Source organism: Myodes glareolus, chromosome 18 (genome assembly GCF_982192425.1).
Source record: "Myodes glareolus chromosome 18, mMyoGla1.1, whole genome shotgun sequence".
In the NCBI taxonomy this organism is placed as follows: Eukaryota; Metazoa; Chordata; class Mammalia; order Rodentia; family Cricetidae; genus Myodes; species Myodes glareolus.
In genome coordinates, this window is record NC_142043.1 from 65,521,213 (window position 1) to 65,549,175 (window position 27,963).

Genomic DNA, 27,963 nt, shown 5'->3' on the forward strand with positions numbered 1-27,963 from the left:
CCAAACAGTGTTGTACTTAATACAGTTTTTGTGTGATTATTTGGGTCTGGGTGACCAGGAAATGAGAGCACAGTCTTTGTTTACAGCCATCCAATAAACTCAACTTCATTGATTCCTCCTCAAGTGCCTCCCACTACTTCCTTTGTGCCTCTCTTCAAAGCCCTGCATGGTTAGCTGTGGTCTCTAGCTGTTGATACCTGACTTGCCTTGCCCCATCTCCCCATTGTTGGGATCCAGCTGCCCTCACTCCCCCTGACTGACAGGGGAACTTCCTTGTGGTCGGTAATTGACAAGGATGTTTGTGTTTCCACAGAAGCAGTAGAGGTACAAAAGGCTTTAGGTCAGGACAAAATAAAGGTTGCTGTTCTTCCACTTCAAAAGAAGCCTCTGTGTCTCAATCGTGGCAGCCCCCCATCCTCCCCCCCACCAGTCTAGGCATCCAGGCTATGCTGGCGGCACCCATGACTGCTTGTCCCTTTAACCATTCAAGTTCCCCTTTGGTAACCATAGTTAAATTTCCTCAACCTTTGCACAGCAAGCTCCCCAAACCTGGAACAACAGAGCGGCCCCTCACTGCTTGCCAAGAGCCTCCCCAGTCATCCATGTTCCTATAATATCTCAATTTATTATTATTATTATTATTATTATTATTATTATTATTATTGGTTTTTTGAGACAGGGCTTTGGAGCCTGTCCTGGAACTAGCTCTTGTAGACCAGGCTGGCCTCAAACTCACAGAGATCCACCTGCCTCTGCCTCCCGAGTGCTGGGATTAAAGGCGTGTGCCACCACCGCCCAACAATATCTCAATTTTAGAACCCACCTAAGCACCCCAGGAAAACCTATTCTGATGTAATGGAAGCTTCTCAAATTATATTCTCCCCGATACAACCAGGTTTTCCCCAATTAACCTGATAACACCGGCCTAAATGTTCCAAACCTAACAGTGTCAGATGTACATCCAAGATAAAATTTTTTTTCCTAAACTGCTTTACTTCACATCTGTCTGAACAAGTTAGAAATCAACTACAGATTTCTCCAGCAACTTCGGCACCAGCCTCAGCTGTCCCCTTAGGATCTACATCTTGGTCCAGCCTCCCAGACTACGCTTCCCTGGCCTCAGATGTTCCCACAGAACCTAGACATTGACTGACACAACCTGTTCTTCCCAGCCTTGATCAACAACTCAGCCTCCTTGGGTCCCCTAATAGCAATGCCCCAAAGTCTGCAGGAAGCAGGCAGAGAATGATGCCCACTTACCCAACACCCAGCGACCCAACACTAAACAAAAAGGTGGGAATGAAGGGATTCCAGCCCATTCGAGCATATGGCTTGGCAGGCCTTGCCCTTCTCCCTCTTCCCTCAGCCCTGGAGCTAGCCACCAAGGTCTATTCCCTTATATGGTCACTTCCTCCTCCTCCTCCTGAGGTTGACTACCAAAGTCCAGCTACCAAAGTATTGAAATACAGCATCAAAACCCCCTTTGGCTCACCTAATTACCATGTCCAATTCAAATTAAGCACCTCATCCTAATACAGGGTTTCCCTCTGGTCCTTTATAAGTTGCCATTCTCCCATGGGTCTCCTCTGTCTCCCCTCTATCCAGCGGCGTCCTTTGTCCCTTTAGGACAAATACCCCTGCCCCCTACCCTTGTTCCGTCCCTTTCTCCTTCATCCTCTGTCTTGTGCTTGTTCCTTATTCCCTGCCCTCTGTCCCTCAGGGACAAATAAATCTCCTTTGTGCTGAGAACTTGGCCTTTGGTGCCCTGAGCTGATACTGTTCTTTTCAGACAGCTGTCCCATCCCCCAAACCCCAACTACGTCCTGCTTGTTTCCTTTGCACAGCTCAGTGGACTCCTCTGTAGCCAGAACGTAAACCTGGGGAGGATGGAAAAGACATGCCTGCTTGTAAATGGATGGATCTAGAAAAAAAAACATTGAGTGAGGTAACCCAGACCCAGAAAGAGAAATATACTATGTACTCATTCATAAGTGGCTTTTAGACATAAAAGCGAAGGAAAACCAGCCTACAATCCACAACCCCAGAGAACCTAGACAACAAAGAGGACCTACATGTATCTACTAACAAGAGCGCTCGCTTACTGTTTGATTTATTCTATATTATTATTGTTGTCTAGCCAAGTCTTGGCCACTGGGCCACAGCTCAAACCCTCACCTATGCTATTTCTACCCTGCGTTATCCAAGAGACATAAAATAAGGTTTTCCTCTCTTGAAGTTGGTAACGCTATAAAGGAGAGATTCCTTCGGCTTTAGAAGCCATCCATAGCCATGTCCAAGCAAGATACGTCTTTGAAAACCCTAAAGCAAACAGCTCCCTTTGTGGGCAGGAGCGGATCCATGTTGGGCTGCAGCTTTGCTAATGATGTGAACTGTGGTTTCCCTGCGTGGGGTTCAGGGAAGATGAGGCATTGGCTTTTTTAGTCTTGAAAGACTGAGCCAGGCAGGAAGGAGTCTGGATGTAGCGTGTCAAGCCGAGTCCCGATGTCCTCCCGGTTCTCTCATCTCTCACAGGCTGGCTTCACAAGGCAAGACTGCATTTACCTACCCAAGTGTCTGGTGGGAGGGAGCAGGGGCTAGGACTGAGGGCTCTACAGTCTGTGGGGGTTCTACCTTTTATCCAATTCTTTATTCCTCCACTCTTCTGCACCCCACCCCCAAACGTAAAGATTCAAGCTGAAATGTAAGAAATACTACCTGATAGTCCCCAGCCAGCTACAGTCAAATAGAAAACTCTAGACCCCAGTGAATGCCTGCTGGTCTAGCTATTCCTCTACCTAAACTCTGATGAGCCAGGATTCCCCCTCCTCCCTGCCATTTCACCAAAACTGGAAGCAGAAGCATGGAGTGGAATGTTGGAGACTGTATTCCCAGACCCTGAATTTCCTGTAAACAACTTGTTTTTCTATGCTTGCAGCTGCTCTGAGCATGAGACAGGGGAGTGGTTTCTGGTGGACTTGCAGCTGAGAGTTAGGGCGCGGCCATTGGTCAAGAAAACCAATAAGCTGCCCTGGAACACAATAAAGTTGGCATTCTTGATTCAAGTTGGCATTCTTGTTTCAAGGATGACCTCTCTCTCTCTCTCTCTCTCTCTCTCTCTCTCTCTCTCTCTCTCTCTCTCTGTGTGTGTGTGTGTGTGTGTGTGTGTGCTTCAATCTCCAGCCCTTTGCCTGGCTTGCAGAACCATCTGTCCAGTAGTGTAGGCACGGTACGCTACAGATGTAGTAGTACCGCAAGTACAGGTGCTACAAGACCATAGTACGTGTAGCATGGAAAACTACTAACAGCCAAGCCCGCCTACAAGGTCATGCTTCCAATAGGCTTGAAAATGAACAGGAGGCAAAACATGAGAATGAACCCACTCACAATACCACTGAGACAAAGACAACTGTGACAAAAGCCAAGTTAGGACCTAGATGACACAAAAGATTGTTCCTCCTGACTCCTCAGGTATGAGGAGAGGGAGCGAGGGACACCCTGCAAAGTCACAAACTACACTGCCTTGTGCTGGCAACACTCAGTCTTGGTGCTCTTACTATGAAGTGAGGATCAGAGCTTCCCAGAGGAAAGGAATCAGGAAAGACTTATGCCCAGATTACAGAGTGTCGTGTGTGTGTGTGTGTGTGTGTGTGTGTGTGTGTGTGTGTCTGTGTCCCGCAAAACCAATTAGCAGACCAAGTCCTGTATGTAAAAAGCAAAGAGCCTTTATTCTTACACAGGTTCGCAAACTGGGACTCTCCATGTGCCCAAGGTATTGGCGTAACTGGATAGCCCCGGATTCAGTTAGGGTGGGGTTTTTATAATAGCAGAGGTTGGGGTGAGGAATTTCTAAGGTTCTTGCCTGACATCTGTTTAGGGACTTCCTGGTGAAAAGCAACGGGTGTGTGCTGGCTGGTGATCCTATCTTCAATGATTGGAACGTTAAGAATTTCCTTAGGATGGTCTGTTCCTGGGTGGTGCCTGGTTGGTCTCAGTTGTGGTCTTTCTTGGAACCAGGTATTGCCTTAGGGTAAACTGTTGAGACTAGGGGCCTCTATTGAACTTGTCATGGCTGGGTCTTACAGAAAGGATGCCTTGGTCTCAAGAGGGCACTGTTTTATTTATTACTTACTTGAGACTGAGATTGGAGACTCTGAACATCAATCTCCACCTCCAAGTAGTTGAACCTTGAACTTCTGACCCTCCAGCCTCCTCCTTCCTGAGTGCTAGGATTACAGGTTTGCACCACATCTAGTTTATACAGGGCTGGGGCTCAACAACCAGGGCTTTGCACCTGGTGGGTAGGCATTCATCTACCAACTGAGTCTCAAGAGGAAGATGTCTTAGGAAACCAGAAATAGATTGGAGGTGGGGGGGTGTGCTTCTGCTTGGAACCTGTGTACTAAATGCTGTTTTATGTAAACAGAGCTGTATGAGGTTTCTGACTCCTTTAATCAAGCTATTTTAAGTATTTATAATGACTCATCAAGCATCTTCCATTCTGGAGATATCTGACAAAGGTGGGTATTTTGGAAGTGCTCAGTAGATTACCCCATTCCTTTTCCTTCCGGAGCCTGGCTGACACATCCTTCAGCATGCCGAGGACCAGCTTCAAGCTCAAGTATTTATTGCACATCTGATTTTATTAAGGAATGGGGGGCAGTGGGAACCCCAAATCAGGAATACCTTCTTGTTTTCCTCTCCTTCAATGTGAGTTCCTGGCTGTTTATTTTGCAAGTGATACAAAGTTATCGATGTCAAATGTAGGCCTGGAAAGCTTTATAACTATGCTAGATAACCCTGAGTTGGCTATCTGGGGACTACAGAAACCACTGGGGGAGGAGGGGTGTAGCTCCCTGGTAGGGTGTTTATGAGGCATGTACAAAACCTTGGGTTTGATCCCCAGTACTGAGGTGGGGGGATAGAGAAGAGGAAAGAAGAGAGGAAATTGAGGCAGGGGAAGGAGGGAAGGAAAGAAAAAAAAGTATGGCTATAAACAATGGAGCACACCTTTACTCCCAGCACTACAGAGGCAGAGACAGATAGATCTCTGCAAGTTCGAGACCAGCTTGGTCTACAGAGTGAGTTCCAGGATAGTCAGGGCTAAAAAAGGGGGAAAAAAAAAGCCCCCATTGCTCCTCCTCCCAGCACCCACACAGGACGGCTCAGAAGTGCCTGTAATCTCAACTCTGGGAGATCTAATGCCCATTTTGGGCCTTAGACGACACTTACACGTGGTACACACACAGACACACGCATAAAAATGAGTAAGATTTTTAAATTTTATTGGGGCAATGGCCAATACCAAAACGACCTAATGAGGACTGATGGTCAGTGGTCAACGAGGGACAGTGTCAGTCAATCTCTATGGTGTCCTGGAGACACTAACCAGGCAACCAGGAGGAAGCCTGCTTGTGTCCTGATCCTGCTGTCCCTGGCTCTGGGCTAGTTTCCTCTTTGAGTAATGATGCTGTCAGCAGGGCATAGACATGTGACCATAATCTCAGGATTTGGGATGCTGAGCCAGGAGGATCAGGAGTTCAAAGCCATCCTCAGCTACTTAGTGGGTCTGTGGCCAGGCTGGCTTACAGAAGACCTTGTCTCAGCCAAAATTAGGTGATGACTGTATTGGGCCAGCTCTTTCCCATCCATTACTAGCCAGGCCTGGCCCTGATTACCTTCCCAGACCAGATGGGATCAGGCGAGTTCTGGTGGTAGGGCTGCAAACTCAACCTGGTACCTCAACACCTTCTCCAACAGGAAGTCCCGGTTCATTCTCTCATCTCCTTATGATGTGTGCTCCTTAGCAGGAAGTCCCGGTTAATTCTCTCACCTCCTTATGACGTGTGTTTCTTAGCAGGAAGTCCTGGTTTGGTGTAGGAGTTCCTTCTGTTTGTGTGTTGCTTTAATTGGCTAATGAATAAAGAAACAACCTTGACCTAAGGGTGGAACTTAGGTGGAGAAAACAGAACTGAATGCTGGGAGGAAGAAGGGCAGAGTAAGAGATTCCTGAGATGGACGCAGGTTACAATTTTACCCAGTAAGCCACTGCCATGTGGCGATACACATATTAATGGAGATGAGTTATACTAATATGTAAGAGTTAGCCAAGGGCTGGAGAGATGGCTCAGAGGTTAAGAGCACTGCCTGCTCTTCCAAAGGTCCTGAGTTCAATTCCCAGCAACCACATGGTGGCTCACAACCATCTGTAATGAGGTCTGGTGCCCTCTTCTGGCCTTCAGGCATACATACAGACAGAATATTGTATACATAATAAATAAATAAATATTTAAAAAAAAATGAGTTAGCCAATAAGAACTTAGAGCTAATGGCCAAGCAGTGTTTTAGTTAATACAGTTCTGTGTTGTTATTTCGGGTGTAAGCTAATCAGTCAGCCGGAACAAACAAGGGGCCCGCTCCACCAACACTGGTTCATTCTCTCACCTCCTCATGAGGTGCGCTCCTGTGGACATGAGAGATACTCCACATAAAGGCTCTGTCACAGTGCTGCACATGACCACGTGAGGTCAGTCTGAAAGCACCCCCTGAGGAAACAGGTTACTCACTTGGCAGTCTCTTGCTGAGAGCAGGCGCTGATGTCCCCTGGAAATGCTGCTGGCCTATTCAAGGTTTAACCACATTTCTTTCTTTCTTTTTTTTCTTTTTTAGATTTTATTTATTATGTATACAGTCTTCTACCTGCATGCATGACTCTGCATGCCAGAAGAGGGCACTATAGATGGTCTGGGACACCATTTGGTTGCTGGGAAATTGAACTCAAGACCTCTGGAAGCTAGTGCTCTTAACCTCTGAACTATCTCTCCAGCACCCACCCCATTTCTTTTTTAAGATTTTTGTGTGTGTGTGTGCGCGCGCGTGTGCACATGGGAGCTACATGAGTACAGTGTCTGCAGAGGACAGGAGGGAGTAACGCCCCTGAGGCTGGACTAGAGGCAACCGTGAATCAGCAGAGGTGGTTATTGGGAAGGAGAGTAGACATTCCTAACCATGGGACCACTTCTCTAGCCCTTGACCCCACTCCCACACCCAGCAAGAAAAATCCAGGGGAAGAAAAAGACACTTAATTCTGGGTTCCGGACCTCATGAGACAGAAGCTCATGATGGAGGAGGAAACACACCATTTATTTACAATCCACTCACTTTATCCACAATTTCCCATACAAACATAAAACTAAAAAAATAAAACCACCACTTGGGAACACAAGTGTCTTTCTTTAGTTAATCTGTTTGAGGGAGGGCCATGAGTCCCCATCTGTGGAGACTACTTAGGCACACGGAAACGTGGGTGGGGAACGGGGAAGAACGCCTGAGAATCAGCTTGGATGAGGGACCTAACTCACAAGGGCACGGTGTGGAGTGACACAGGCAAGCGACCTTAGGTGTCACCGCCAGGAACACCGCCTGGCTTCTCCACCAAACACCAGAACTCGAGCATGGGTCAGACGCCTCACGAGCTGTGGGGGGTGTGATGGTGACAAGGGACACCTAGTGCCACTCTAGGAAGAGGCCCCCCATCTTGGGGACACACGGGGATCCCTTCTCTTGGCACAGACTCGTCAGCCAGTCTCTGTCTTGACCACAGTGCTGACTTACACAGGGGAAGCCAAAGGATGGGGCCACAAAACCTGAGGGGGGCTTCTGCCTCTGTGGTCCTTCCTGGGAAGATGCTGGGGGTGAGTAGAGGGGAGTTCTGCCATGGAAGAGGGGAAGGACAGGCCAGGTGTTCACAGAGGCCCAAGGAGGGGCTGGAAGCAGAAGGCGGAGACACTGACAGACAGCATGTCTGCTGGCCACACCCTCCAGGTCCCTCCCCTTAAGCTACCCACCCAGCAAGTTCATCTGTGCTAATGACCTAGATTGCTTTCACATGTCAATGCACACTATAAATATAAAATCATATCTGCTACAAAGAGGACATAGATTTGTACACCTTTACCCATATACATAATAACACAATTTATACATAATATCTTGGAGTGGTTCACCCTGGGAAAGGGCTTGAAGAGGTGGTTAAAAAAAAAAAAAAAGAAGAAGAAAGAAAACAATAAAACAAAACCATCCTCTTTCTCCCTCTTCTGCCCTGGTCCCTCTCAAGGGACCATCAGATGCTTGGTCCCTCGGGTCCTTCCTAACTGGTACTGATGGGTTCCTCTGAACACGAATTCAGACATGTGGCAAAATGCTGATGGGCTTGTACACACAAACACACATGCACACACACACACACCCCCGCGATCATTCGAGCACACACACATACACACCGTGTGAGAATCATAGATGAGGAAAGGGGAGACGCAATCCCTAGCCCTTGCGTGTAGGCCTCTCCTCAGGGCTATGAACACGGTGTCTCCTCCACCTGAGAAGGAAGGGCTCACTCACTGTGTCGCTGGCTCAGCTGGGGCAGAAAGAGGCCGGGAGTGAGGGGGAGAAGGGTGGGGCCAGGGTCTTCTGAAAACAAAGAGTCCCTGACCTGTGACCAGATCGAATGAGTCACACAAAGCAGCAGCATGAGAGCGGAATACCCCGTGCCGCGGGATGAGAATTTGTGTTTTTCCTGTTAAAAAGAAGAAAACAAAGTAAAAGGAAACCACACCAGCTGGGTCCTGGGTAGAGCCAGCAGTGTCTGGAGGGGCAGTGTAGGGCAAACCGGAGCTTCCTGTGTCCAGTGTCACCTCCTCCTCTGCCCCTCCCAGAGTTGGACCCATCCACACGCACAGAATACTGACAGTGGTCCCAGACACATCCAGAGACACGACGTGGCGGATGCTGTGAAGTTAAGACCTGGGCGGTGGTGCCGGGGGTGAGCTTTGTACAGCAGGAGTGGTTCCTGGCCGGGGTCCACGGCTTGCACAGTGGCCACAGTGATGAAATTGCCATCAGAGATGGGGGCAGTCTGGGTCCCCGGGGGAGACAGCACCTATCGGCGGTAGTGGTTGGGGGCGTCTGCAAACATGTACTTGAGTCTGTATGCCTCGGCCAGCAGCAGCCCGATTTCCTCATTGCCCCAGTGGATCGTAGGCAGGTTCTGCAGCAGCATGAGGAGGCCCTGCAAGGCAAGGAAGGCCCTTCATCTCTTTACAGTCTGCAGCTGGAGGGAGGCGCAGACCCTGCTGCAGGGCCTGGAATGGGGCCCTCCTCCTGGGCCACATGAACCCAAGGGTCCAGTCTTCTGCCTCCTACACATCATGCAGCTCTGGGCGCCTTTCTTAGTCCAGGAGTTCAAACCACCCCACCCCCCAGAGTCTCCCACACACAACACTGCCTCTCCCAAATATGATGAGCAGAGAATGACCACAATAAAAATAGCAGAGAGTAAGATAAACACTTGCTCCTAGTTCAGGGACAGCCAAGGCTACACAGAGAAACAAGGGACTGGAGAGATGGCTCAGCGGTTAAGAGCACTGACTGCTCTTCCTAGAGGACCCGGGTTCAATTCCCAGCACCCATATGGCAGCTCACAACTGCCTGTAACTCCAGGATCCAGCACCCTCACACAGATATACATACAAGCTAAAGCACCAAGAAAATAAAATAAAGAAAGAAAAAAACAACAGAAAAACCAAGACAAACAAACGAGAAACCACTGCTCTGGGGACATTCAATCCCTCAGTCTTATTTCCATAAATCTGTTTCTTAATTGTACTTTGTTCATTTTTCTTTTTCAGATTTTATTATTTTGGGTTTTTTTTTTTGAGACAGGATTTCTCTGTGTATCATTGGCTATACTGGAACTCACTCTGTAAACCAGACTGGCCTTAAACTCACAGAGATCCATCTGTCTCTCTACCTCCATAGTGATTGGTTAAATGCATGTACCACACTCTCTGGCATCAGATTTTTTTTTCAATTTTTAAGTTTTATGTGCATTGATGTTTTGCCTGCATATATGTCTGTGTGAGGGTGTCCAAAGTTCTAAAACTGAGTTGCAGACAGTTGTGAGCCACCATGTGGGTGCTGGGAATTGAACTTAGGACCTCTGGAACAGCAGCCAGTGCTCTCAACTCCAGGCCCCAGATTTTGTGTGAATGTGTGTATGAGTGTGCGTGAGTGTGTCTATGTGAGTGTGGACCACCATGGAGGCCATAGAGGGCACCAGATCCTGAGCAGCTGGAGTTACAGTAGGTTGTAGGCCTCCTGACACGGTGCTGGAGTCAAATCTGGATCCTCTGAGAGCAGTGCCTGCTCTAAACCGTTGAACCTTGCTCCAGGCCCTACTTTATTTTTTGAGACAGGATCTCGTGTATCTCAGGCTAATACTGAGCTTTTTATGTAACTAAGGACAACTCTGAACTTCTGATCCTCCTGCCTCCAACTCACAACTTGGAATTACAGATGTGTGTTCCATGTCTAGATTTTTGTGTTTCTTTTTTAGAAGTTTTCATTGCAATTATCCCATAAAGGATGCACGTTTTTCTCCAGTGCTGGAAGTTGAACTGAGGATTTCATCTATCATATGCTAGTTCTTTAATCACTTAAAAAGTAAGCCGGATGGTGGCGCACACCTTTAATCCCAGCATTTGGGAGGCAGAGGCAGGCGGATCTCTGTGAGTTCAAAGCCAGCCTGATCCGCAAGAGCTAGTTCCAGGACAGGTTCCAAAGCTACAGAGAAACCCTGTCTTGAAAAACAAAACCAACCAACCAAATAAAAAAGTATAATCTTTTCTGGGCATAGTGGCTCACACCTGTAATTCCAGCACTTGGAAGACTGGCAGGAAGAAGGCCGCAAGACCCAAGTCAGCCTGGGCTGCAGAGTACAACTGTCTCAGAGCACTGTCGCCAATGATAGCCTTCTGGCTTGTTCTGTAGCACTCACACTAAAACTGAAACAATAGAAAGAAAACTAATGTCATAGTGGTGGTGGTTGTGGTGGTGGTGGTGGCGGTGTGTGTTGTGTGAATGTGACAGAGAGAATTCTCATGGTTCTCTACTCAGCCTTCACAAATGAATATTTCAAAAGAAGCAATTTATCTACCTATCTTCCTTTTGTTAGATCCTTAATTGGGTTCTTCATTTAAAATCATTCCTGTTGAGACTGCAGAGTGCAACCCCTGCATTTAACGCGTGCCCTGATCTCACTAGTAACTAGCAGAACGTATTCACCTGCTGCCAGCACCTGGCCTGGTTGGTGAGCCCCAGTTCTCAGCTCTGCCAGGCTACTGCTCACTCTTCCCCTGCACACACACCCACCCAGCCACACCCACTCATCGTGCCCCAGTCTCCACCGGCACCATTCCTGTCACCAGGACTGCTCTGGTCCTGTCACCTGTCACGGGGACACGTGGCAACCACTACTTGGCTTCAGCCCTGACCCCACAAACAACTCCATGGAAGTAGTCCTTGAAGGGATAGCATCAAAATAACAATGAACATGGGACTTCAGTCATCAAATTACTGTTGCTGCTGTTTCATGCCCTGTCTGTATCTCTGTGTGTGGGTGCATATGACTGTGCACCACGTGTGTGCCTGATGCCTGCTGGAGGTCAAAGAGGACACTGGATTGCCAAACTGGAGATACATGGTTTTAAGTCACCTTATGGGTACTGGGAATCAAACCGGGACATTCTTATTTTTCTAATTAAAGAATAGTCCCGGGGCTGGGGAGAAGGTGGTAAAGTGCTCCCCTGGGAAGCAGGAGACCCTGAGTTTGATGCCAGCACTGGGGGAAGCTGGCTACAGTGGCTCGTGTCTATACTTCCAGCACTGCAGGCAGCAGAGGCAGGACAATCCTGGGGCTTGGGGCCAAACAGCATAGCCCAAATAACGAGCCCTGGTTCAGTCAAAGAGCCTGCCTCCAGACACAAGATGAGCTGGAGAGCTGACTCAGAGACACTTGCTATCCTCCCGGAAGAGCTGGGTTTGATTCCCAGCCCCTGCGTGGTAGTTTAAAACCATATAACTCCAGTTTCAGGGGATCCGATGCTCTCTTCTGGCCTCCAACAGGCATTAGACACACACGTGGCACACAAACATGAATGCAGGCAAACATTCATACACATGAAATAATAGATTTTCAAAACCAGAAATTAAACCAAATGTGGTGGTACATGCCTTTAATTCCGGCAGGCAGAGCTCTCCGAGTTCCAGGCCAGCCTGGCTTATGCAGTGAGTTCCATAGCTAGTTCCAGGACAGTCAAGGCTACATAAAGAGACCCTGTCTCAAAAACTTTCTTTAGGTTTGCCCATTCTGTGTAAGTGTGTGCTTGAATGTGGAATGCGGAGACCAGAGGACAGCCTTAGGAGCAGGTTCTCCCCTTCCACTATGTAGGTTCCAGAGTTCGGTCTCAGGCTTGGTGACAAGCACCTTTCTTTACCCACTGAGCCATCTCGCTGGCCCTCTTCACAGCCCCCTTACCGGAAACTTCTAGTATTTCCATAATGATTCCATGCTTTTATGTAACTTGCAAGCAAAACCAACCAACACGAGTGGTGCTCGGGAGAAGGACGCCGTTTCTGGGATGGGCGCCTGACTTCTAACTCTAGCTTTAGTAGAAGCTTTCTAGAAACTTCTCAATAAATTCTATCCCTGGTCAAGCGCAGAAAGAGGATTAGCTGTAAGGAGCCACTCTGCTACCTGGTGGCAGCTCTTGGAACTGCAGCTTTCCACCTCTGCCTGCTCCCTGCCCCACAGCAGCTTAGCAGTGTGGAAAAATTGGGAGTCTTTCTTTCGATAAAAACGGTGAAACTGAATAACCACGGCCAAGGGAGAGAGGTGCTGGTCACAAGTCAGGTGCGCTTAGCCCAGATAGCAGACACTATCAGAGTCGGACTGAAGATCTTCTATAAAGCAGTCCCTCAGGAGCCCTAAGTAGGGTGTGCAGTCAGGTGAACTAGCACAGGCCTGGGCCTGTCTGCAGGGCAAGGCTGGAGGGAAGCCTGCAACTACCTTTCAGAGTTGGATGCAGAAGTGCCAGGCAGGCTCAAGCACCTGCTGGGAACCCAAGCATCCCAAAAAGAAGGGTACCGGACAAGGGCTGGAGGAAAACGACTAGACAGAAGGCCAGAGGAGCAAGCACTGGCTGCTCTCGCAAAGGACCCTAGTTCAGTTCCCAGCACCGATGTGATGGTTCACATCTGTAATTCCAGCGCCAGGGGATCTGATGCTCTCTTCTGAACATCAAAGGTACAGACACACATGTATATACAAACATGCAGGTAAGACACTCACACAGAAAAATAAATGGAAACAAAAGCTTTTTAAAAAAATAATAAACCTTTTTTAAAAAGCTTTATTTAATTCTCTGTATGAGTGCTCTACATGTAGCCCTGTGTGCCAGAAGAGGGCATCAGATCCTGTTGAAGATGGTCGTGAGCCACCATGTGGGTGCTGGGAACTGAGCCCAGGTCCTCCGGAAGAGCAGCCAGTGCTCTTCAACACTGAGCCACCTCTCCAGCCCATAATAAATCTTTTAAAAAGGAATGAAGAGTAAATGGACTTAAAAGGTGGAAGACGGAGCTGGAGGGATGGTTCAGTGGTTAAGAGTACTGACTGCTCTTCCAGAGGACCTTGGGTTCAATCCCAGCACCCACACGGTGGCTCACAACTGTTAGTAACTCCATGATCTAACACCCTGACACAGACATACATGTACGCAAAACACCAATGCACATAAAAAACAAAAATAAATTATTTTTAAAAAGGTAGAAAACTATCTGATTAAGTAAGATATCATGTATAGAATCACTGCACTGTCCAAATGTTCTTCGCAGATGCCGAGTGGACTCAGGTGAGAACATGGTAATGAGCATCTACCTGAATATGGCTCAGCACAGACTTCCCGAGGGTTCTCCCTTAATGGCTTCTTGTCTGAATGTCTAAAAGCTTTGGCTTTTCTCAGGAAGACCCTCTTGTAGTGATATTTCATTTGTATTTTAATAAATAAAGCTTGCCTGAAGAGCAGAGTAAAACAGCCCTACTGGTCAGCCTTACGGAACAGGTAGTGGTGACACACACACCTTTAATCCCAGTAGCCAGACTAGTTTGCCATAGAAACTGGGCAGTGCATGCCTTTAATCTCACTGGTGCACACCTTTAATCCCAGCCCTAGAGAGGAATATAAAAAGGGGAGGAGACAGCTTACAGTCTCATTCTGAGATTCCTGGAGGCAGGATCGACATTTCAGACTAAGGTAGAGGTTAAGAGCCAGTGGCTGGCTGTCTTGCTTTTCTGAACTTCAGGTCAAACCCCAGTTTCTGTCTCTGGGTTTTTATTAGTCATGCTACACCCTCCTTTCCCAGGGTTCCCTCCACACTTCTGGGCAGGATTCAAAGTGGCACTACACCAAATGTATGTGAATAGGACCTGCACTCGGCCAGTGGTCCACAACTGTACCCTTGAGTCAAGGATGGATTTATCTGTACTCTGTGGCCCAGGTCTAGTATATCCCACCGCCTTGCAATGTTTCGCTTAGGAATTCTGACTGGCCTAAGCCTGAGAGTGCACCCCTACAGTCCCAGCATTCTGGGAGTCTGGTGGGGTGGGGTGCACCCGTGCAGTTCCAGCATTCTGGGAGTCTGGGGTGTGGTGGGTGGTGCAGTGTGAGGCACCCCTGCAGTTTCAGCATTTTGGGAGCCTGGGGGTGGGGTAGGGTGAAAGGAGGAGAAGTTCAGGGCCATCCTTGGTTACATAGTTTGAGGTCAACCTGGGCTACATAAAACCCTATCTGAAAATATTGAATAAATAAAAACAAAGCCTCAATTCTCTCCTAGAAGAGGTCCTCGGTAGGGTGGAGCTCGTGCACAGACAGAATGAAAAGCTCCCTTGAGACTGACAGCAGCCCCATGACTCCCTGTTGATTCTTTAATGTGCATTTAAAGGGGCTCTGATCCTTAGGCCTTTGGCTTCTTGCTCAATGGTTCTCCATATGAACGCTGAGCATCTAAGGTCAGAGAGCACCTGCCTTGACCCGTCCTAGAGTGGATAAGATGGTTTCTTGGACCACAGAGTGAGCAGCCTCTGCCTGGTTTTGGGTGAGGTTGGAACTAAGTGCTTCTCAGTGAGTTACTTGTTCTGCCTAGGGGAGCTGTCTGCCAGCATGCCCACAGTCTGGCACAGCTCACACACTGCTGGATTTCTGATTTTTAGAGATGGTTCCCTCCTGCCCCAGTAGCTTGTGCATGTCTGGCTGTGCTAAGGTAGGTCGCACTACCCACAGGAGGCGGTAGCAGTGCCCACAGGAGGCCTGTCAATTTTCCAGGGCAGAGAACTCAGGACTTCCATCCAGGGTTTGACTCAACTACCTCTGAGAAGGTTTCCTCAGGGTCTCACGTCCACAACCTGCCTTGGTGGTGTGTTCTGCTAAAGGGTTGGGAATAGAAACCAGAAGCTGCAGTGGGAATCCCTTGGCTCTCCCAGCGCAGGTTGCTATTGTAGATGTAGGCAGCCTTAGCTCAGAAGAGCTGAAATGAAAATCCACCTTAACACTATGGACTTGGTGCCTAATAATGGGGCCTGACTCTCTGATGGGGTGGGACCAAAGTCACCCCTACCCTCACCTACCCCTAACCCCACATCCAAGAGTGAGTGGGGCAGGTCAGGGCTGGATACACAGAGCCAGACTTTAGGACTGAGGCTGTGGATGTGGGATGAGGGAAGGGGGGAGGGGTAAATCTCACCTGTCTTAGGTAAACCCCACAGTCTCCCAGAATGCAGCTCCTAGGATAGTGCACTTGCTAGCGAGTGAGCCTGAGTTTAATTCCAGCATTGCAATAAACAATTTGTTTTTAACAAGCAGCTTTGTCCTGCTCCTGCATCGCCCATGACACGAAAATGATCTCCTTTTCTCCTCCTCCCACGCACCTTACCCCCCTCACTCTCACAGAACCTTCCCTTGGAAGGCATTCGTTCCCTGCCGGACACAGAACCTTCCCTTGAACTATGGTGTCTGCTGATGTCTGTACGGCTGGCTGGAGCTGTACTGACTGCTCCTCTATTTGGAAAACACCTGGCATAGTTCAGTCTGGGCCAAGTTCATGGCTCGCTATGAGCAAGTTCAGGGTAAGCTGGGAAGTGGACATTTCAGTCCTCAGGCTCTTGTGCGGCCTCTCCTCAAAGAGTCAGTCCCCTTTGCTTATATGCTTCTAGGACCTGCACAGGCACCCAGAGGCCTTTTTGCCAGCGCAGACACCCTGAGCAAGGGCTCCCTACCTGCTCTTGTACATGGCACTTATGACACCTTAACTGTGAGCTATCTCTCCAGCCCCTACACCAAAGGTTTCTAAACTCATGCGCCCAGTCTACCCTGTTGCTTAGACACCAAGACACTAACACTAACGTGTACATTTACTTGCCTAGTTATCTCCACTGTGTGTCTAAAGTTCTTTCTTTCTCTTCTTCTGCAGCAGGGCCTCCTGTAGCCCAAGCTTTCCTCAAACTTGCCTATGTAGCCAGGGGCCACCACACCCAGCCTGAGATTTCACATTCAACATTCTCGACACTAAGGCCCTGCTTTCCCTACACATCCGCCCCACTACACTCAGGAATCGTTCTCGTCCATCTGACTCTGTCAATCCAAACCCAGACCAAAGAAGCCGGCTCTACTTACAGAAGACCCCAATCACGGCCACTTCTACCTCCACTATCACCACCCATGACCACGTGCCCCTTGAGGAATTACAGCAGTGTCCAGGGTGGCTACCGTGGCCACACTCCCCACATCTGGGAGCCACCCAGAAACCAGAGCAGTCTCTGAGCTCACGCCCACTCCTATGACCCATCTTCCCTCCAGGAGTGCCAGGGCGGCCTTCCTGATGTCTCAGACCTGACCTCCCCCACTATTCCACTGGCCACCCTGCTTCAGGCCTCACTTCACGGTCCCTTAAATAGCCAGGCACGCGGCCGGTTTAAATTCTCTACAAGGCCATTTCCTCCACCCTAGTGGTCACATGGCTTGCTTCCTTACCCTCTTCAAGTCTTTGCTCAAATGGTTCCCTTCTTGGTGAGCTTACCCTGACCACTGCAGCCTTCCCCCTTCCCTGCCCCTGAGGGTCCCTGCTGGACAGCGCGGGACCCTGAAGAAATGCATGCTATCACCCAGCATCTCTAAGCCTCCTGCCTCCCATCTGCTGCCTGTCTTTCCTCAGCATGTGTGCTGTGAGAATAGCTGCTTCACTTCCCAGGATGCCCTGGGTCTCAGGGGTGATTCTCAGAGCAGGTCTGTAATCAACACTTGTTCATGGCTGCATGAGGATCTCTCAGGCCTGGACAGTTACTCCGCAGCCTTCTGGAGACAACAACCCTTCTCACTGGGAAGACCTCTGGCCCCACTGCAGGGCAGCCTCCCCTGAGTTCCCTGCCCTTCCAGTCCCAGACACGCATCCACAGCATCCATCCGTTCTGTCCTCAGCATGCCAAGGCCTCACTCCTCCGGCCACGCACCTGAAAGTCTTCCTCGTCCAAAATCTCCTTCCTCCACTTGATCAAGAAGGCGGCACACACATAGAGATGGAAGTGCGAGAACCCTTCTGGCTCAGACTGCAGAAGAAAAGAAGAGTCAGGCAGGGCTCCGAGCCCAGCAGGACGCCACTGTGGGCCTTGCACTTCTGAGACATCTGGAAGGTGGAAAACCCATCCCAGTGCTCGCTATGTGGCAGAGCAAATGTTAGCCGACAGAGCTGAAAAGATTTCTGAAGACTGCAGCGGACAGAGTTGAAAGTGGACAGAGAGACTTTCAGCCCTCACACTCCGCAGGAGGCTGGCCCACCAGGGGTAGTCGGGAGAGCACGGGCTCCCTCCATACCTGGTACGTGTCCCACAGGCGGATGGTGCAGCGGAGAGGGAGCTCCCGCATCAGCAGGTTGTTCATCCACCGGAAGGCAAACTGCAGGTACTCCACCTCGTACCGCCTGAAGTGACTGTGTACCTGCTCTGAAAGGGACACCAGTCAGGAGCCAGCAGCAGGCCTCAGGGCCAGGAGCAGGTTCTGTTTCTTACCAGCCCCATCTCCTGCAGACTGCCCTTCGGTCCCACAATCTCAGTGTGGCTCATGGCTGACACCAGCACACAGCACGACCACCATCCCACTAGGCTATTCCCATGTGCCTTCTGTCTTCCTGGGGCTGCTCTGGCCACGAAGCAAGGGACATGAGGTGAACTTGGCGGCTGGGCCTAATAGAAAGGAACCCCGGAGGCCATCTTGGCCATTTCCTTTCAGCTTCCCTGACAGATGGCCAGCAAAGACTCACCAGAAGACTGTTTGTTTTTTGAGGCAGGGTTTCTCTGTATAGCCCTGGCTGTCCTGGAACTCACTCTTTAGACCAGCTGGCCTCAAACTCACAGAGATCCTCCTGTCTTTGAGTGCATGGTGTGTGCCACCATGCCTGGTTATTTCTTCTTTTTTGTGTGTGTGGGGGGTGGATTCTGCATAGTTAGTAGAAACCAGCTGCCACCTGTCACTTAGCCCCCACCCTTGAGCCTGTGTAGTAGTACCCTGAGCAAGTTAAACAAGCCACGTGTCTGCACGTGGGTGTGTGCAAATGTAGGCATCTGTGTCTGCACGAGGATGTGTGCAAATGGAGGCGTCTGTGTCTACAAGTGGATGTGTACAAACGTAGGTGTATGTTTCTGCACGTGGGTGTGTGCACACAAGTGCAGTCCGAGACATCAGATTCTCTGAGTCACAGAGAGTTGTGAGCCATGTCATGTGGGTGCTCAGAACTGAACTGGATCCTCCAGAACAGCAACAACTGCTTGTAGCCAATGAGCTGTCTTTCCAGCCCCCGTGAGGGGGTGGCTTTAAATCACTGTCTTCTCATTCATAAAACAGGATAATGAGAGAGCAGCAAAATGACTCCATGAGTAAAGGCATCCACGATGTGAGGGGTTTGCTGTTGTTGCAGTCTTAGTTTTTATAGTGAGGAAGAACAAAGATGTGGTGCACATTTATTTAGTGCGTGCGTGTGTGTGTGTGCTTAGTTATGTGTATGTGTGATTACGTGTATATGATTGTTATGTGTGGTTATGTGTATGTGGTTGTGTATGTGTGGTTAGTGTGTGTATGGTTACATGTTTGTGATTGTGTGTGATTGGTATGTGAGTAGTTACGTGTGTATGGTTGTGTATGTGTGGTTATGTGTGTGTGGTTGTGTATGTGTGGTATGGTTATGTGTGTATGTGGTTTGTTGGTGTGTGTGTGTGGTGGTTGGTGTGTATGTGTGTGTGTGTCAGAGAACAACTTAAGTTAGTCAGTTCTCTCCTACCATGAGGATCAGGCTGGCAGCAAGTTTAACTGAATGAACTAGCTCTCTGGCCCAGTGTATACACTTTTAAGACTCTGCTGTTTTTAAGCCCCATGCCTTTATTTACCTGGGCCAGAAAAAAATAAAAAGAGATACAAGCAGCAGAAACTACTGACTTTGCCCTCCGGAATCCAACTGATGACTAATCCAGAAAGCCACTCAACTCCCCAGAAGTTAGGACAGCAGGCGCCCCATACAATGCTCAGGGAAGCAATGGGCCTCACCATGGAGGCCAGCAGCAGGGGCAGAGCAGTGAGACTCAAAGGAATAAAATTCCGGTCACCACAGAACACTACTGTGAGAGACAAGTGAAGCTGAGCACTAAGACCATAGGCCACGGGAAGATGGAGGGAGCAAGACAAACCAAGAAGGTTTCCATGACAAGAGAACCTGGGGAAAGAGGGGACGGCTCTGCCGGATGGAGCAAAAGGTCTGATAGGAGAGAGGTCGCAGGGGATGGCAGTCTTTAAGAAGGCACTACAGCCGGGTGGTGGTGGCTCATGCTTTTAATCCTACCACTTGGGAGGCAGAGGCAAGCAGATCTCTGAATTTGAGGCCAGCCTGGTCTACAGAGTGAGTTCTAGGACAGCCAGAGCTACACAGAGAAACCCTGTCTTGAAGCCCATCCCCCAAAAAGAAGCCACCACTACAAGCTCACTGGTCTAAGAAATATCATGTCACAGGTTCCCCTGCTAGGCCCATGATGCAGGGAAGATCCCCTCCCCATCTCTCTGGCCACTGAGTCCTAGTCACCAGGCTTCCTGGTCACTCCTCTAAGCACCTGCTCCTCCCAGATATCTGTCTGGGGTAGGGGGTGGGAGTTTGGAGCATGGGAAGTCCCACCGAGATGTTAGTCAGATTTGGAGAGCCTGTATCAAGCCTAGGATGCTGTTATATCACCACTGACAGACAAGGTCAGTCCAAAGCCTGGATGCTAAAGGCAATGGGAAGCCACTGGTGGTTTCAAAACAGAAGAAGGGCACAGCCAGAACACTGCTCTAGAAAAACTAGTCCCAGAGTTGGAGAGATGGCTCAGCAGTTAAGAGGACTACTGGTTGCTCTTCCAGAGGACCCAGGTTCAGTTCCCAGCACCCATATGGCAGCTCACAACTGTCTGTAACTCCAGTTCCAGGAGACCTGACGCTGTCACACAGACACACATGCAGGCAAAGCATCAATGCACATCGAATAAAAATAAATAAACCATTTTAAAAAGAAAACCCAGGGCTGGAGAGATGGCTCAGTGGTTAAGAGCATTGCCTGCTCTTCCAAAGGTCCAGAGTTCAATTCCCAGCAACCACATGGTGGCTCACAACCATCTGTAATGATGCCTGGTGCCCTCTTCTGGCCTATAGGCATACAAGCAGACAGAATACTGTATACATAATAAATAAATATTAAAAAAAAAAGAAAAAAAAAGAAAGAAAACCCAGTCCCGTGACAATGGTTTGAAAGAAGAACAAGTAAAAGAATGTAAGTCCTTCTAGGAGGACCGGGGCTGTGGAGAAGGGGACGGGGTGACTAGGACAGAGCTGTGGGAGAAATGAGAACTTGGTGCCGGAAACGAGATGGAAAGACCTTGGGACAACAGCAGAAGAGCCCAGACAGGGTTGCAGAGGCAAGGTCACAGCAAGGACAAGTTGGGAAGCGAGCGGGGAGGGCTACACTGGGCTACTGCTAGAGAAGTCTTGTCCTCTCAACCTACCATCGATCCGGCTGACAAGCTCTTCCAGGGCCTTGACCTTCTTCTGGATCCCTGGCTGCGCAAAGGTGTAATTATCCTGCAAAGGACACAGAGATTGGGGTGAGCAGAGTCCAAAGCAGCTGCCTACCACAAAGAGCTTGTGCAGGCACAGGCTGCTCTGCTGTGGTCAGTGCTGGCGTGTGTGTCTGTGTTACACATCCTCCTCTTGTTTTGTGAGATAGGGTCTCACTGAGCCTGGAATTCACGGAGTGCGGTAGGCACCTTCCCAGTGCTGGGGATCAGGCTCAGGTTTACTTTATTAACCGAGTCTTCTCCCTAGTCCCTGAAGCACATTTAAAAGTAGACCAGGGGCTAGAGAGATAGCTCAGTGGTCAAGAGTGCATACTCTCTTCCAGAGGAGCCACTGTGGTTCCCAGCACCACATCCAGTGGCTCACAGCCACCTGAAACTCCAGATGCAGGGATCTGACACCTCTGGCTCCCACGAAAACATGCACTCATACGCACATACCCACAGAGACACATGATTAAAAAGGAAACAAAGCTCACCAGTGCTAACGGCTAGTGATACTGTTGGAACATGAAGGATTCATAAAACTGTAGCACGTGGTGAAAGGCTGCTGGAGCCCTGCACTGTGCCGGGCACACAGTGAGAGCAAGGGCTAGGGTAACACGGTGCTCTCCTCAGACTCTGAGGGACACTAGACCAGTGTCTAGTGGAGCTAATAGAAGAGGCAGAGGAGCACTGGCAGGGGGTGGTCCTGCAGGACACAGAAGGGGAGCACTGGCAGGGGGTGGTCCTGCGGGACACAGAAGGGCTATAAGGAAGTAAAAGACCTAAGGGAGTCCTGGACCGGGCTGGGGACGGCTCACCTGGATCCCATCCAGCAGTTTGCTCATGCACCAAAAGCTGTCAGCTTCGATGCTTCGCAGCATGTCCTGAGACAAGTTGGTCACATCAAAGTTCTCCACATCTTCTTCTGTAAAACAAAAGGTGAAGAAAATCCAGAGCCTTATCTGAAAACGGAGAGAGAAAGTTGACTGTGGTCCACAGTGCATCTTGTAGTTCCCAGGCATCTCACTGTAACACTGACGGCCATTTCTCACTCCAGCCCAGCATACCTTGCTCTTCCTTGACATTTATAATAAGAAAATGACCACTTAGGACTTTTGCTCAGTGAGCTATACCCAGCTCAACTCAGGGAACTTTGATTGCAGACGTTCAGTGAGCTGTCTACCATACTCATAGGACAACTGGGTCAGAGGCCCCCATTCAACATAGGGATGGACTCCCTCAATGCTGGCATTAGACTTGGTACATGTGGGAGCCTCTAGGATTTAACTCCATCATGCTGGTATTTCTCATTGATATAGGACACACACACACACGTTTTGTAGACAAATGCCATTGAGAAACACTGTATTTCTATATCATCATCTTGGAGACTCAGCAAAACTGTACATATATATAGCCACAACATACAAAAGGAGACCAGGAGTTATAAGAAAGTGTCAGCCATTAAGTGCAGGGCCTCAGAAGTGTGTGTGTGTGTGTGTGTGTGTGTGTGTGTGTGTGTGTTTATATGTTTATATGCCATTCATGTGCAGGGACCTGCAGAGGCCAGACAATGGTGTCAGATCCCTGGCTGGAGTTCCAGGCAGGGCAGTTGTGGGCACTGAAACTGAACTCAGGTCCTCTAAAGAGCAGGAAGCTGTTTTAACACCAAGTCGTCTCTCCAGCCCAAATGCCTACTAACTCTCATGGAAATTCCAGCTAGTAGCAGGGATGAGGGGCTGTGAAGTCCAAGGTCTAAGCAGAGGAGACTAAGAAACCTAAAGGAGAAGGCCAAGGGTGTCCCTTTGTGGGCCTTCTTTAGGGAGGGGTGTGGTAAGGTGGGTGCTCCTGCCTCATAAGTCCCGTAGCAATGCCTAGGCTCGTTAGCTCTGCACAAAAGGCAGCTTTTCTCCTTAGACCCATCATTGTAGACCCAGTTTGGCTACAGAGTGAGTTCCAGGACAAACTACACAAAGAAACCTTGTCTTGGGGGGAGGTCAAATTTCAAAGTTCTTTTTCCCATTTATGTGTGCAAGCACACACACACGCGTGTTGTGTGTGAGAGCATGCACAGCAGTACCACAGTGCTCATGTGTATGCAAGTGCCTGCATATGCGTGTTGTGTGAAAGCATGCACCACAGTGCTCATGTTGAGGGCAGAGAACAGCTTGTGGGAGTTGGTTCTCTCCTTGCACTGTGGATTCCAGGGATTGAACTCCAGTCACTAGGGCTTGGTGGCAGTTCCTTCCCCTGAGTAGCCGTCTCACCAGCCCTATGTTCCAGTTTTCTGCTCCGATCTTTTGGTTTTAAGTAGGAAAAACCACAATTAACAAGGAGTCTCAAGTTGGCAAGGTGCTACACTCAGTAACTTCCATCTCCAAACCTTCAGCTATGCCGGGGCAAAGGGACTACGGATAAAGGAAACCCTATTTGGGAGCCACGAGTCGGGGGACTATGGCCAGCCATGTGCCTTGGGCATTCACTGGTGGTGGTGATATCCCTGCACTTCCTGGGGCAGGGTGTGGGGCAGCTCACTGCACTTCCTCTGCCTACTGGGAGGATGGGCTGAGCAGAGGGAGGAGTGTGTGCTGTGTGCTCTGGAGGGCTTCATTCAGCATAAACAATCTGTTCAGAAGGATCATTAACCGTCCACTTGAGGAAACTCCACACATAATTGGAGCTCAGCAGGAAAGCTCGCCAGCCTCACTGCCCCAGGTGGGGACTGTGTCTGTGGTTGTCATGGAGTGTATGGCAGCCAGGACTGACTGCAGGGAGTGAGTTTAAGGGTGTTTTATGGCCATTTTAAGAGGCAATGCATCCAAAATGGGAAAACCAAAAAGCTCTTTATGAAAACAAAATTGGCCTCTCTGGGCTTGCCGAGAACACAGCTATTGATCAGCTGGTAAAACGCACTGGAGCCGTGGCTCCAGTTAGCGCTGACTTCGCTCAGAACTCTTAGAGTCCTGGTCCCACAGCAGTCAGTGGAACACGAGCCTCACAAACAGTCTGGAAGTCCCAAGCAGAACTGCCCAGCTCTCCTCAAAGCTGGAGGTTCACTGCTCCAGGCACTTCCAGGAGCCCTGGCAGGTCCCGGGGCAACCCCAGCCTCCACCATCAGGAAGGACTCAGACACTCAAAGCCATCAACTGTAGAGGCTTCACTGGTTCCCAGTTCTTCTCCCTCCCTCGTTCCTTCCCTTCATATTGAAACCAGACTCATAAGAACCCCTTGCACAAACTGAGCATGACAGCACACACAGCACACACAGCACCTGAGAGGTAGATGAAGGAGGATCTCGGTGAGTTTGAGAACAGCCTGATCTACAGAGTGAGTTCCAGGACAGCCAGGGCTACACAGTGAGACCCTGTCTCCAAAATACTAAAAATCCCTTGCACAGTATTTTCTACTCACAGGAATCCGCTGGGGCTGGGGAGACAGCACAGAGGATAAAGCACCTGCCATGCAAACGTGAGGGCCTGAGCGTGGAGCCCAACACTGTCTAAAGCCGACTGTCGACAGTGAGCACCCTCGACAGTGAGCATCCTCGACAGTGAGCATCCTCAATAGTGAACGCACTCAACAGTGAGCATCCTCGACAGTGAGTATCCTCAACAGTGAGCATCCTCAATAGTGAGCGCCCTTAACAGTGAGTATCCTCGACGGTGAGCATCCTCGACAGTGAACATCCTCAATAGTGAGCGCCCTCGACAGTGAGCATCCTCGACAGTAAGCACCCTCGACAGTGAGCATCCTCAATAGTGAGCGCTCTCGACAGTGAGCATCCTCGACAGTGAGCATCTTCAAAACAGTGAGCATCCTCGACAGTGAGTACCCTCGACAGTGAACATCCTCAATAGTGAGCATCCTTGACAGTGAATACCCTCGACAGTGAGCATCCTCGACAGTGAGCACCCTCAACAGTGAGCATCCTCAATAGTGAGCGCCCTTAACAGTGAGTATCCTCGACGGTGAGCATCCTCAATAGTGAGTATCCTCAACAGTGACCACCCTCAACAGTGAGCATCCATAACCTCAGCACAGGCAGGTGGAGATGGGGATTTCTGAAGTTCACAGCCAGCCAGCCTAGTTGAACTGATGAACTTTGGGTCTGATGAGAGACCCTGTCTCAAAAACAAAACAGTCCAACCCCTAAAATACCAGAAGCAATTGCAGTCAATCATTGCCAACCTTTGGCCTCTATACATATGTGAGCCCACACCTGTACACACTCACTCCTACAGATACTATACACAAACTAAGAAGAAGTAAATGACCATACAGTTAAAGGAATAAGAAAGCACAGTTTTGTTTTGTTTTGAGAAGGAGTCTATGTCCCCCAGGTTGGCCTCGACCTCCTAAAGTCAAGTAATCCTCCAGCCTCAACTCTCGGAGTAATCAAGAACTATGCTACCTTCCTGTGTATAACTTCAGGTGGTTGGAGGGACACATAAACACTGCTGGTGTTAGTCACCTGAGATTCTCATGCCAGGGCTTGATGACAGCAGACAAGACCATGAGAGCACAATCCTCCAGATGGAATAGAAGAGGTGGAGGAAGCCAGAGCCTGAGAGGATACAGGCTCTCTCAAAGGCATGCGGAGGAAAGTCAGCCTCAGGCGCTCCTGGAGAAGAAACCCACAGGGAGGTGGTTCTGTTCCACAAGGCCCACATCTCTGCTTGTCATAGAAATATGTCATTTTGGAAGTACAGAGAAGCTGCTGGCCACAGAGGCACCATCACACGGGCCTGTCAATCAGAGCATTGACTCTTGGCTCAGAATGACACATAAGGGCTACAATGTGGGATAGCTGAGGCAGACAGATATAACACTACCCTGGTTAAAATTAATTTTAAAAACCAGTATGTGGGCTAGAGAGGTGGCTTAGTGGTTAAGGGCACCTGCAGATCTTGCAGAAGAACTGAGTTTGGTTCCAGACACTCATGTGGAATAGCTCACAACCGCCTGCAATCCCAGCTTCAGGGAATCCAAAGCCATTCTCTGGCCTCCACGGAGACCTGTATGCACATGGCACACACACACATAAAAATAAACAACACTGTGGTACTAAGGGATGACTCAGTGGCTAAGGATGCAGGCTGTTCTTGCAAAGGACATGAGCTTGGTTCCCAGTATCCACATCAGATGCCTCACAACTGCCTAGAACTCCAGAGATAGGGAATCGACCCTTCCAGGATCCACGGGTACCTGCACTCATGTGCACACCACACAGAGAGAAACAAACACACATTAAAAATAAATCTTTAAAAATTTGCATGCCTGCCTCCAGATTTTCTCTACTGTCCTGAGGTTCTGTTGCCTCTATTGAGCAAAGATCAGTAGCTGCTATTAGGGCAGCCTTTGAGCACTAGATGGAGGACCCTTGATCACTTGATCACAGGAACCTAAACAACACAGGGATTCAGAGTTAAGGCCAAAGAGGTAAGAGCAAAGGCCAGTATACACATAACCTGCTATGGCTTTCTAATGACTGGCAGGGATAGGTGGCATTCACTGCTTGAAGAGAAAGCAAGGTCTGATACTTGACAAGTCACACCTGCCACTGTCACCCTCAGTGATGGGGAAACCCAGCAGTGGACTCCCCAGGGAGCACTCATCCCCTCAGGGACAAGAAACTCAGCAGTGGACTCCCCAGGGAGCACTCACCCCCTCAGAGACAGGAAACCCAGCAGTGGACTCCCCAGGGAGCATTCACCCCCTCAGGGACAGGAAACCCCAGTGGCCTCCCCAGGGAGCACTCACCCCCTCAGGGACAGGAAACCCAGCAGTGGCCTCCCCAGGGAGCATTCACCCCCTCAGAGATAGGAAACCCAGCAGTGGCCTCTCCAGGGAGCACTCACCCCCTCAGGGACAGGAAACCCAGCAGTGGACTTCCCAGGGAGCACTCACCCCCTCAGGGACAGGAAACCCAGCAGTGGACTCCCCAGGGAGCACTCACCCCTCAGGGACAGGAAACCCAGCAGTGGCCTCCCCAGGGAGCACTCACCCCCTCAGGGACAGGAAACCCAGCAGTGACCTCCCCAGGGAGCACTCACCCCCTCAGGGACAGGAAACCCAGCAGTGGCCTCCCCAGGGAGCACTCACCCCCTCAGGGACAGGAAACCCAGCAGTGGCCTCCCCAGGGAGCACTCACATACAGGGATACCACTCCGCTCAGCACTCTAGCTATCTTTACATGGCTGCCACTGGGAGGACTTCACACACTCCCTGCCCGTCTCTCATACCAAAGGCTGCTTCTTCCAGCTTAAAAAAAGAAGAGCTGGGGTCCCAAGTGGGACACATGTCCAGAGAGTCCGTGTCCGTTCCACTCCTCATGCCACAGACTACCGGAATCAGAGCTCTTCACTGTGTGATTAGCAACAGGTAGGGAACCCAGGTGTTAGAAGTCAGTATGGAGAAGGGCCGAGGTCCTAGGGATCTCTGCCTTGTTTCAACAAAATTTGGACAAAACAGACCTAGAAATTCCTCTTTATTGGCTTCCAATTGCCTCACTGTCTCTCCAGCCACAACCTTCGGCTCCCAGGACCAGCCAGCACCATCTCTTTGGTCTCTTGAAGGTTAGCTCCGTATTGCTGGTCAGCCACAACCTCCCAGAGTCGTCAGAATTACTCCACCGCAGTGGAAGTTGCCCAAGCTGCAGTGAACTCACCTGGTCCACCTGCACCTACAAGTATACCTACACCTAGCTCTCTCTGGGCTACTGTTTTGAAGGGGATGATATGGCCCAGGAGGAGTGGTCACTTCTCCCAAAAAATGGTCAAGAAGCCAGAGGGCATTTTGTCATCACACCGCAAAACAGCTAAGATGACATCACAAAATCTAGCAGTCCCTTCCTGTCCTTTTCAGTTCAGCATCTGTTCTCCCAACCATATATATAAGCACGTGTTACTTTTTCCTTCACTCTAGGATAGTGGTTCTCAACCTTCCTAGTGCTG

General features: G+C 49.6%; 1 protein-coding gene across 1 annotated transcript in view; it reads right to left on the minus strand.

The window, feature by feature from the left end:
* Positions 1 to 7,082: 7,082 nt before the first annotated feature.
* Positions 7,083 to 27,963, minus strand: part of Tbc1d22b (TBC1 domain family member 22B) — a 55,063-nt gene continuing 34,182 nt past the window's right edge. The window contains exons 9-13 of the mRNA XM_048451264.3: positions 21,829 to 21,935; positions 20,957 to 21,032; positions 17,754 to 17,881; positions 17,393 to 17,488; positions 7,083 to 9,064 (exon numbers count right to left, since the gene is read on the minus strand). Of these exons, the coding sequence (XP_048307221.3) occupies positions 8,936 to 9,064; positions 17,393 to 17,488; positions 17,754 to 17,881; positions 20,957 to 21,032; positions 21,829 to 21,935 (536 nt within the window). The 3' untranslated portion in view covers positions 7,083 to 8,935. The remainder of the gene's footprint in view (positions 9,065 to 17,392; positions 17,489 to 17,753; positions 17,882 to 20,956; positions 21,033 to 21,828; positions 21,936 to 27,963) is intronic.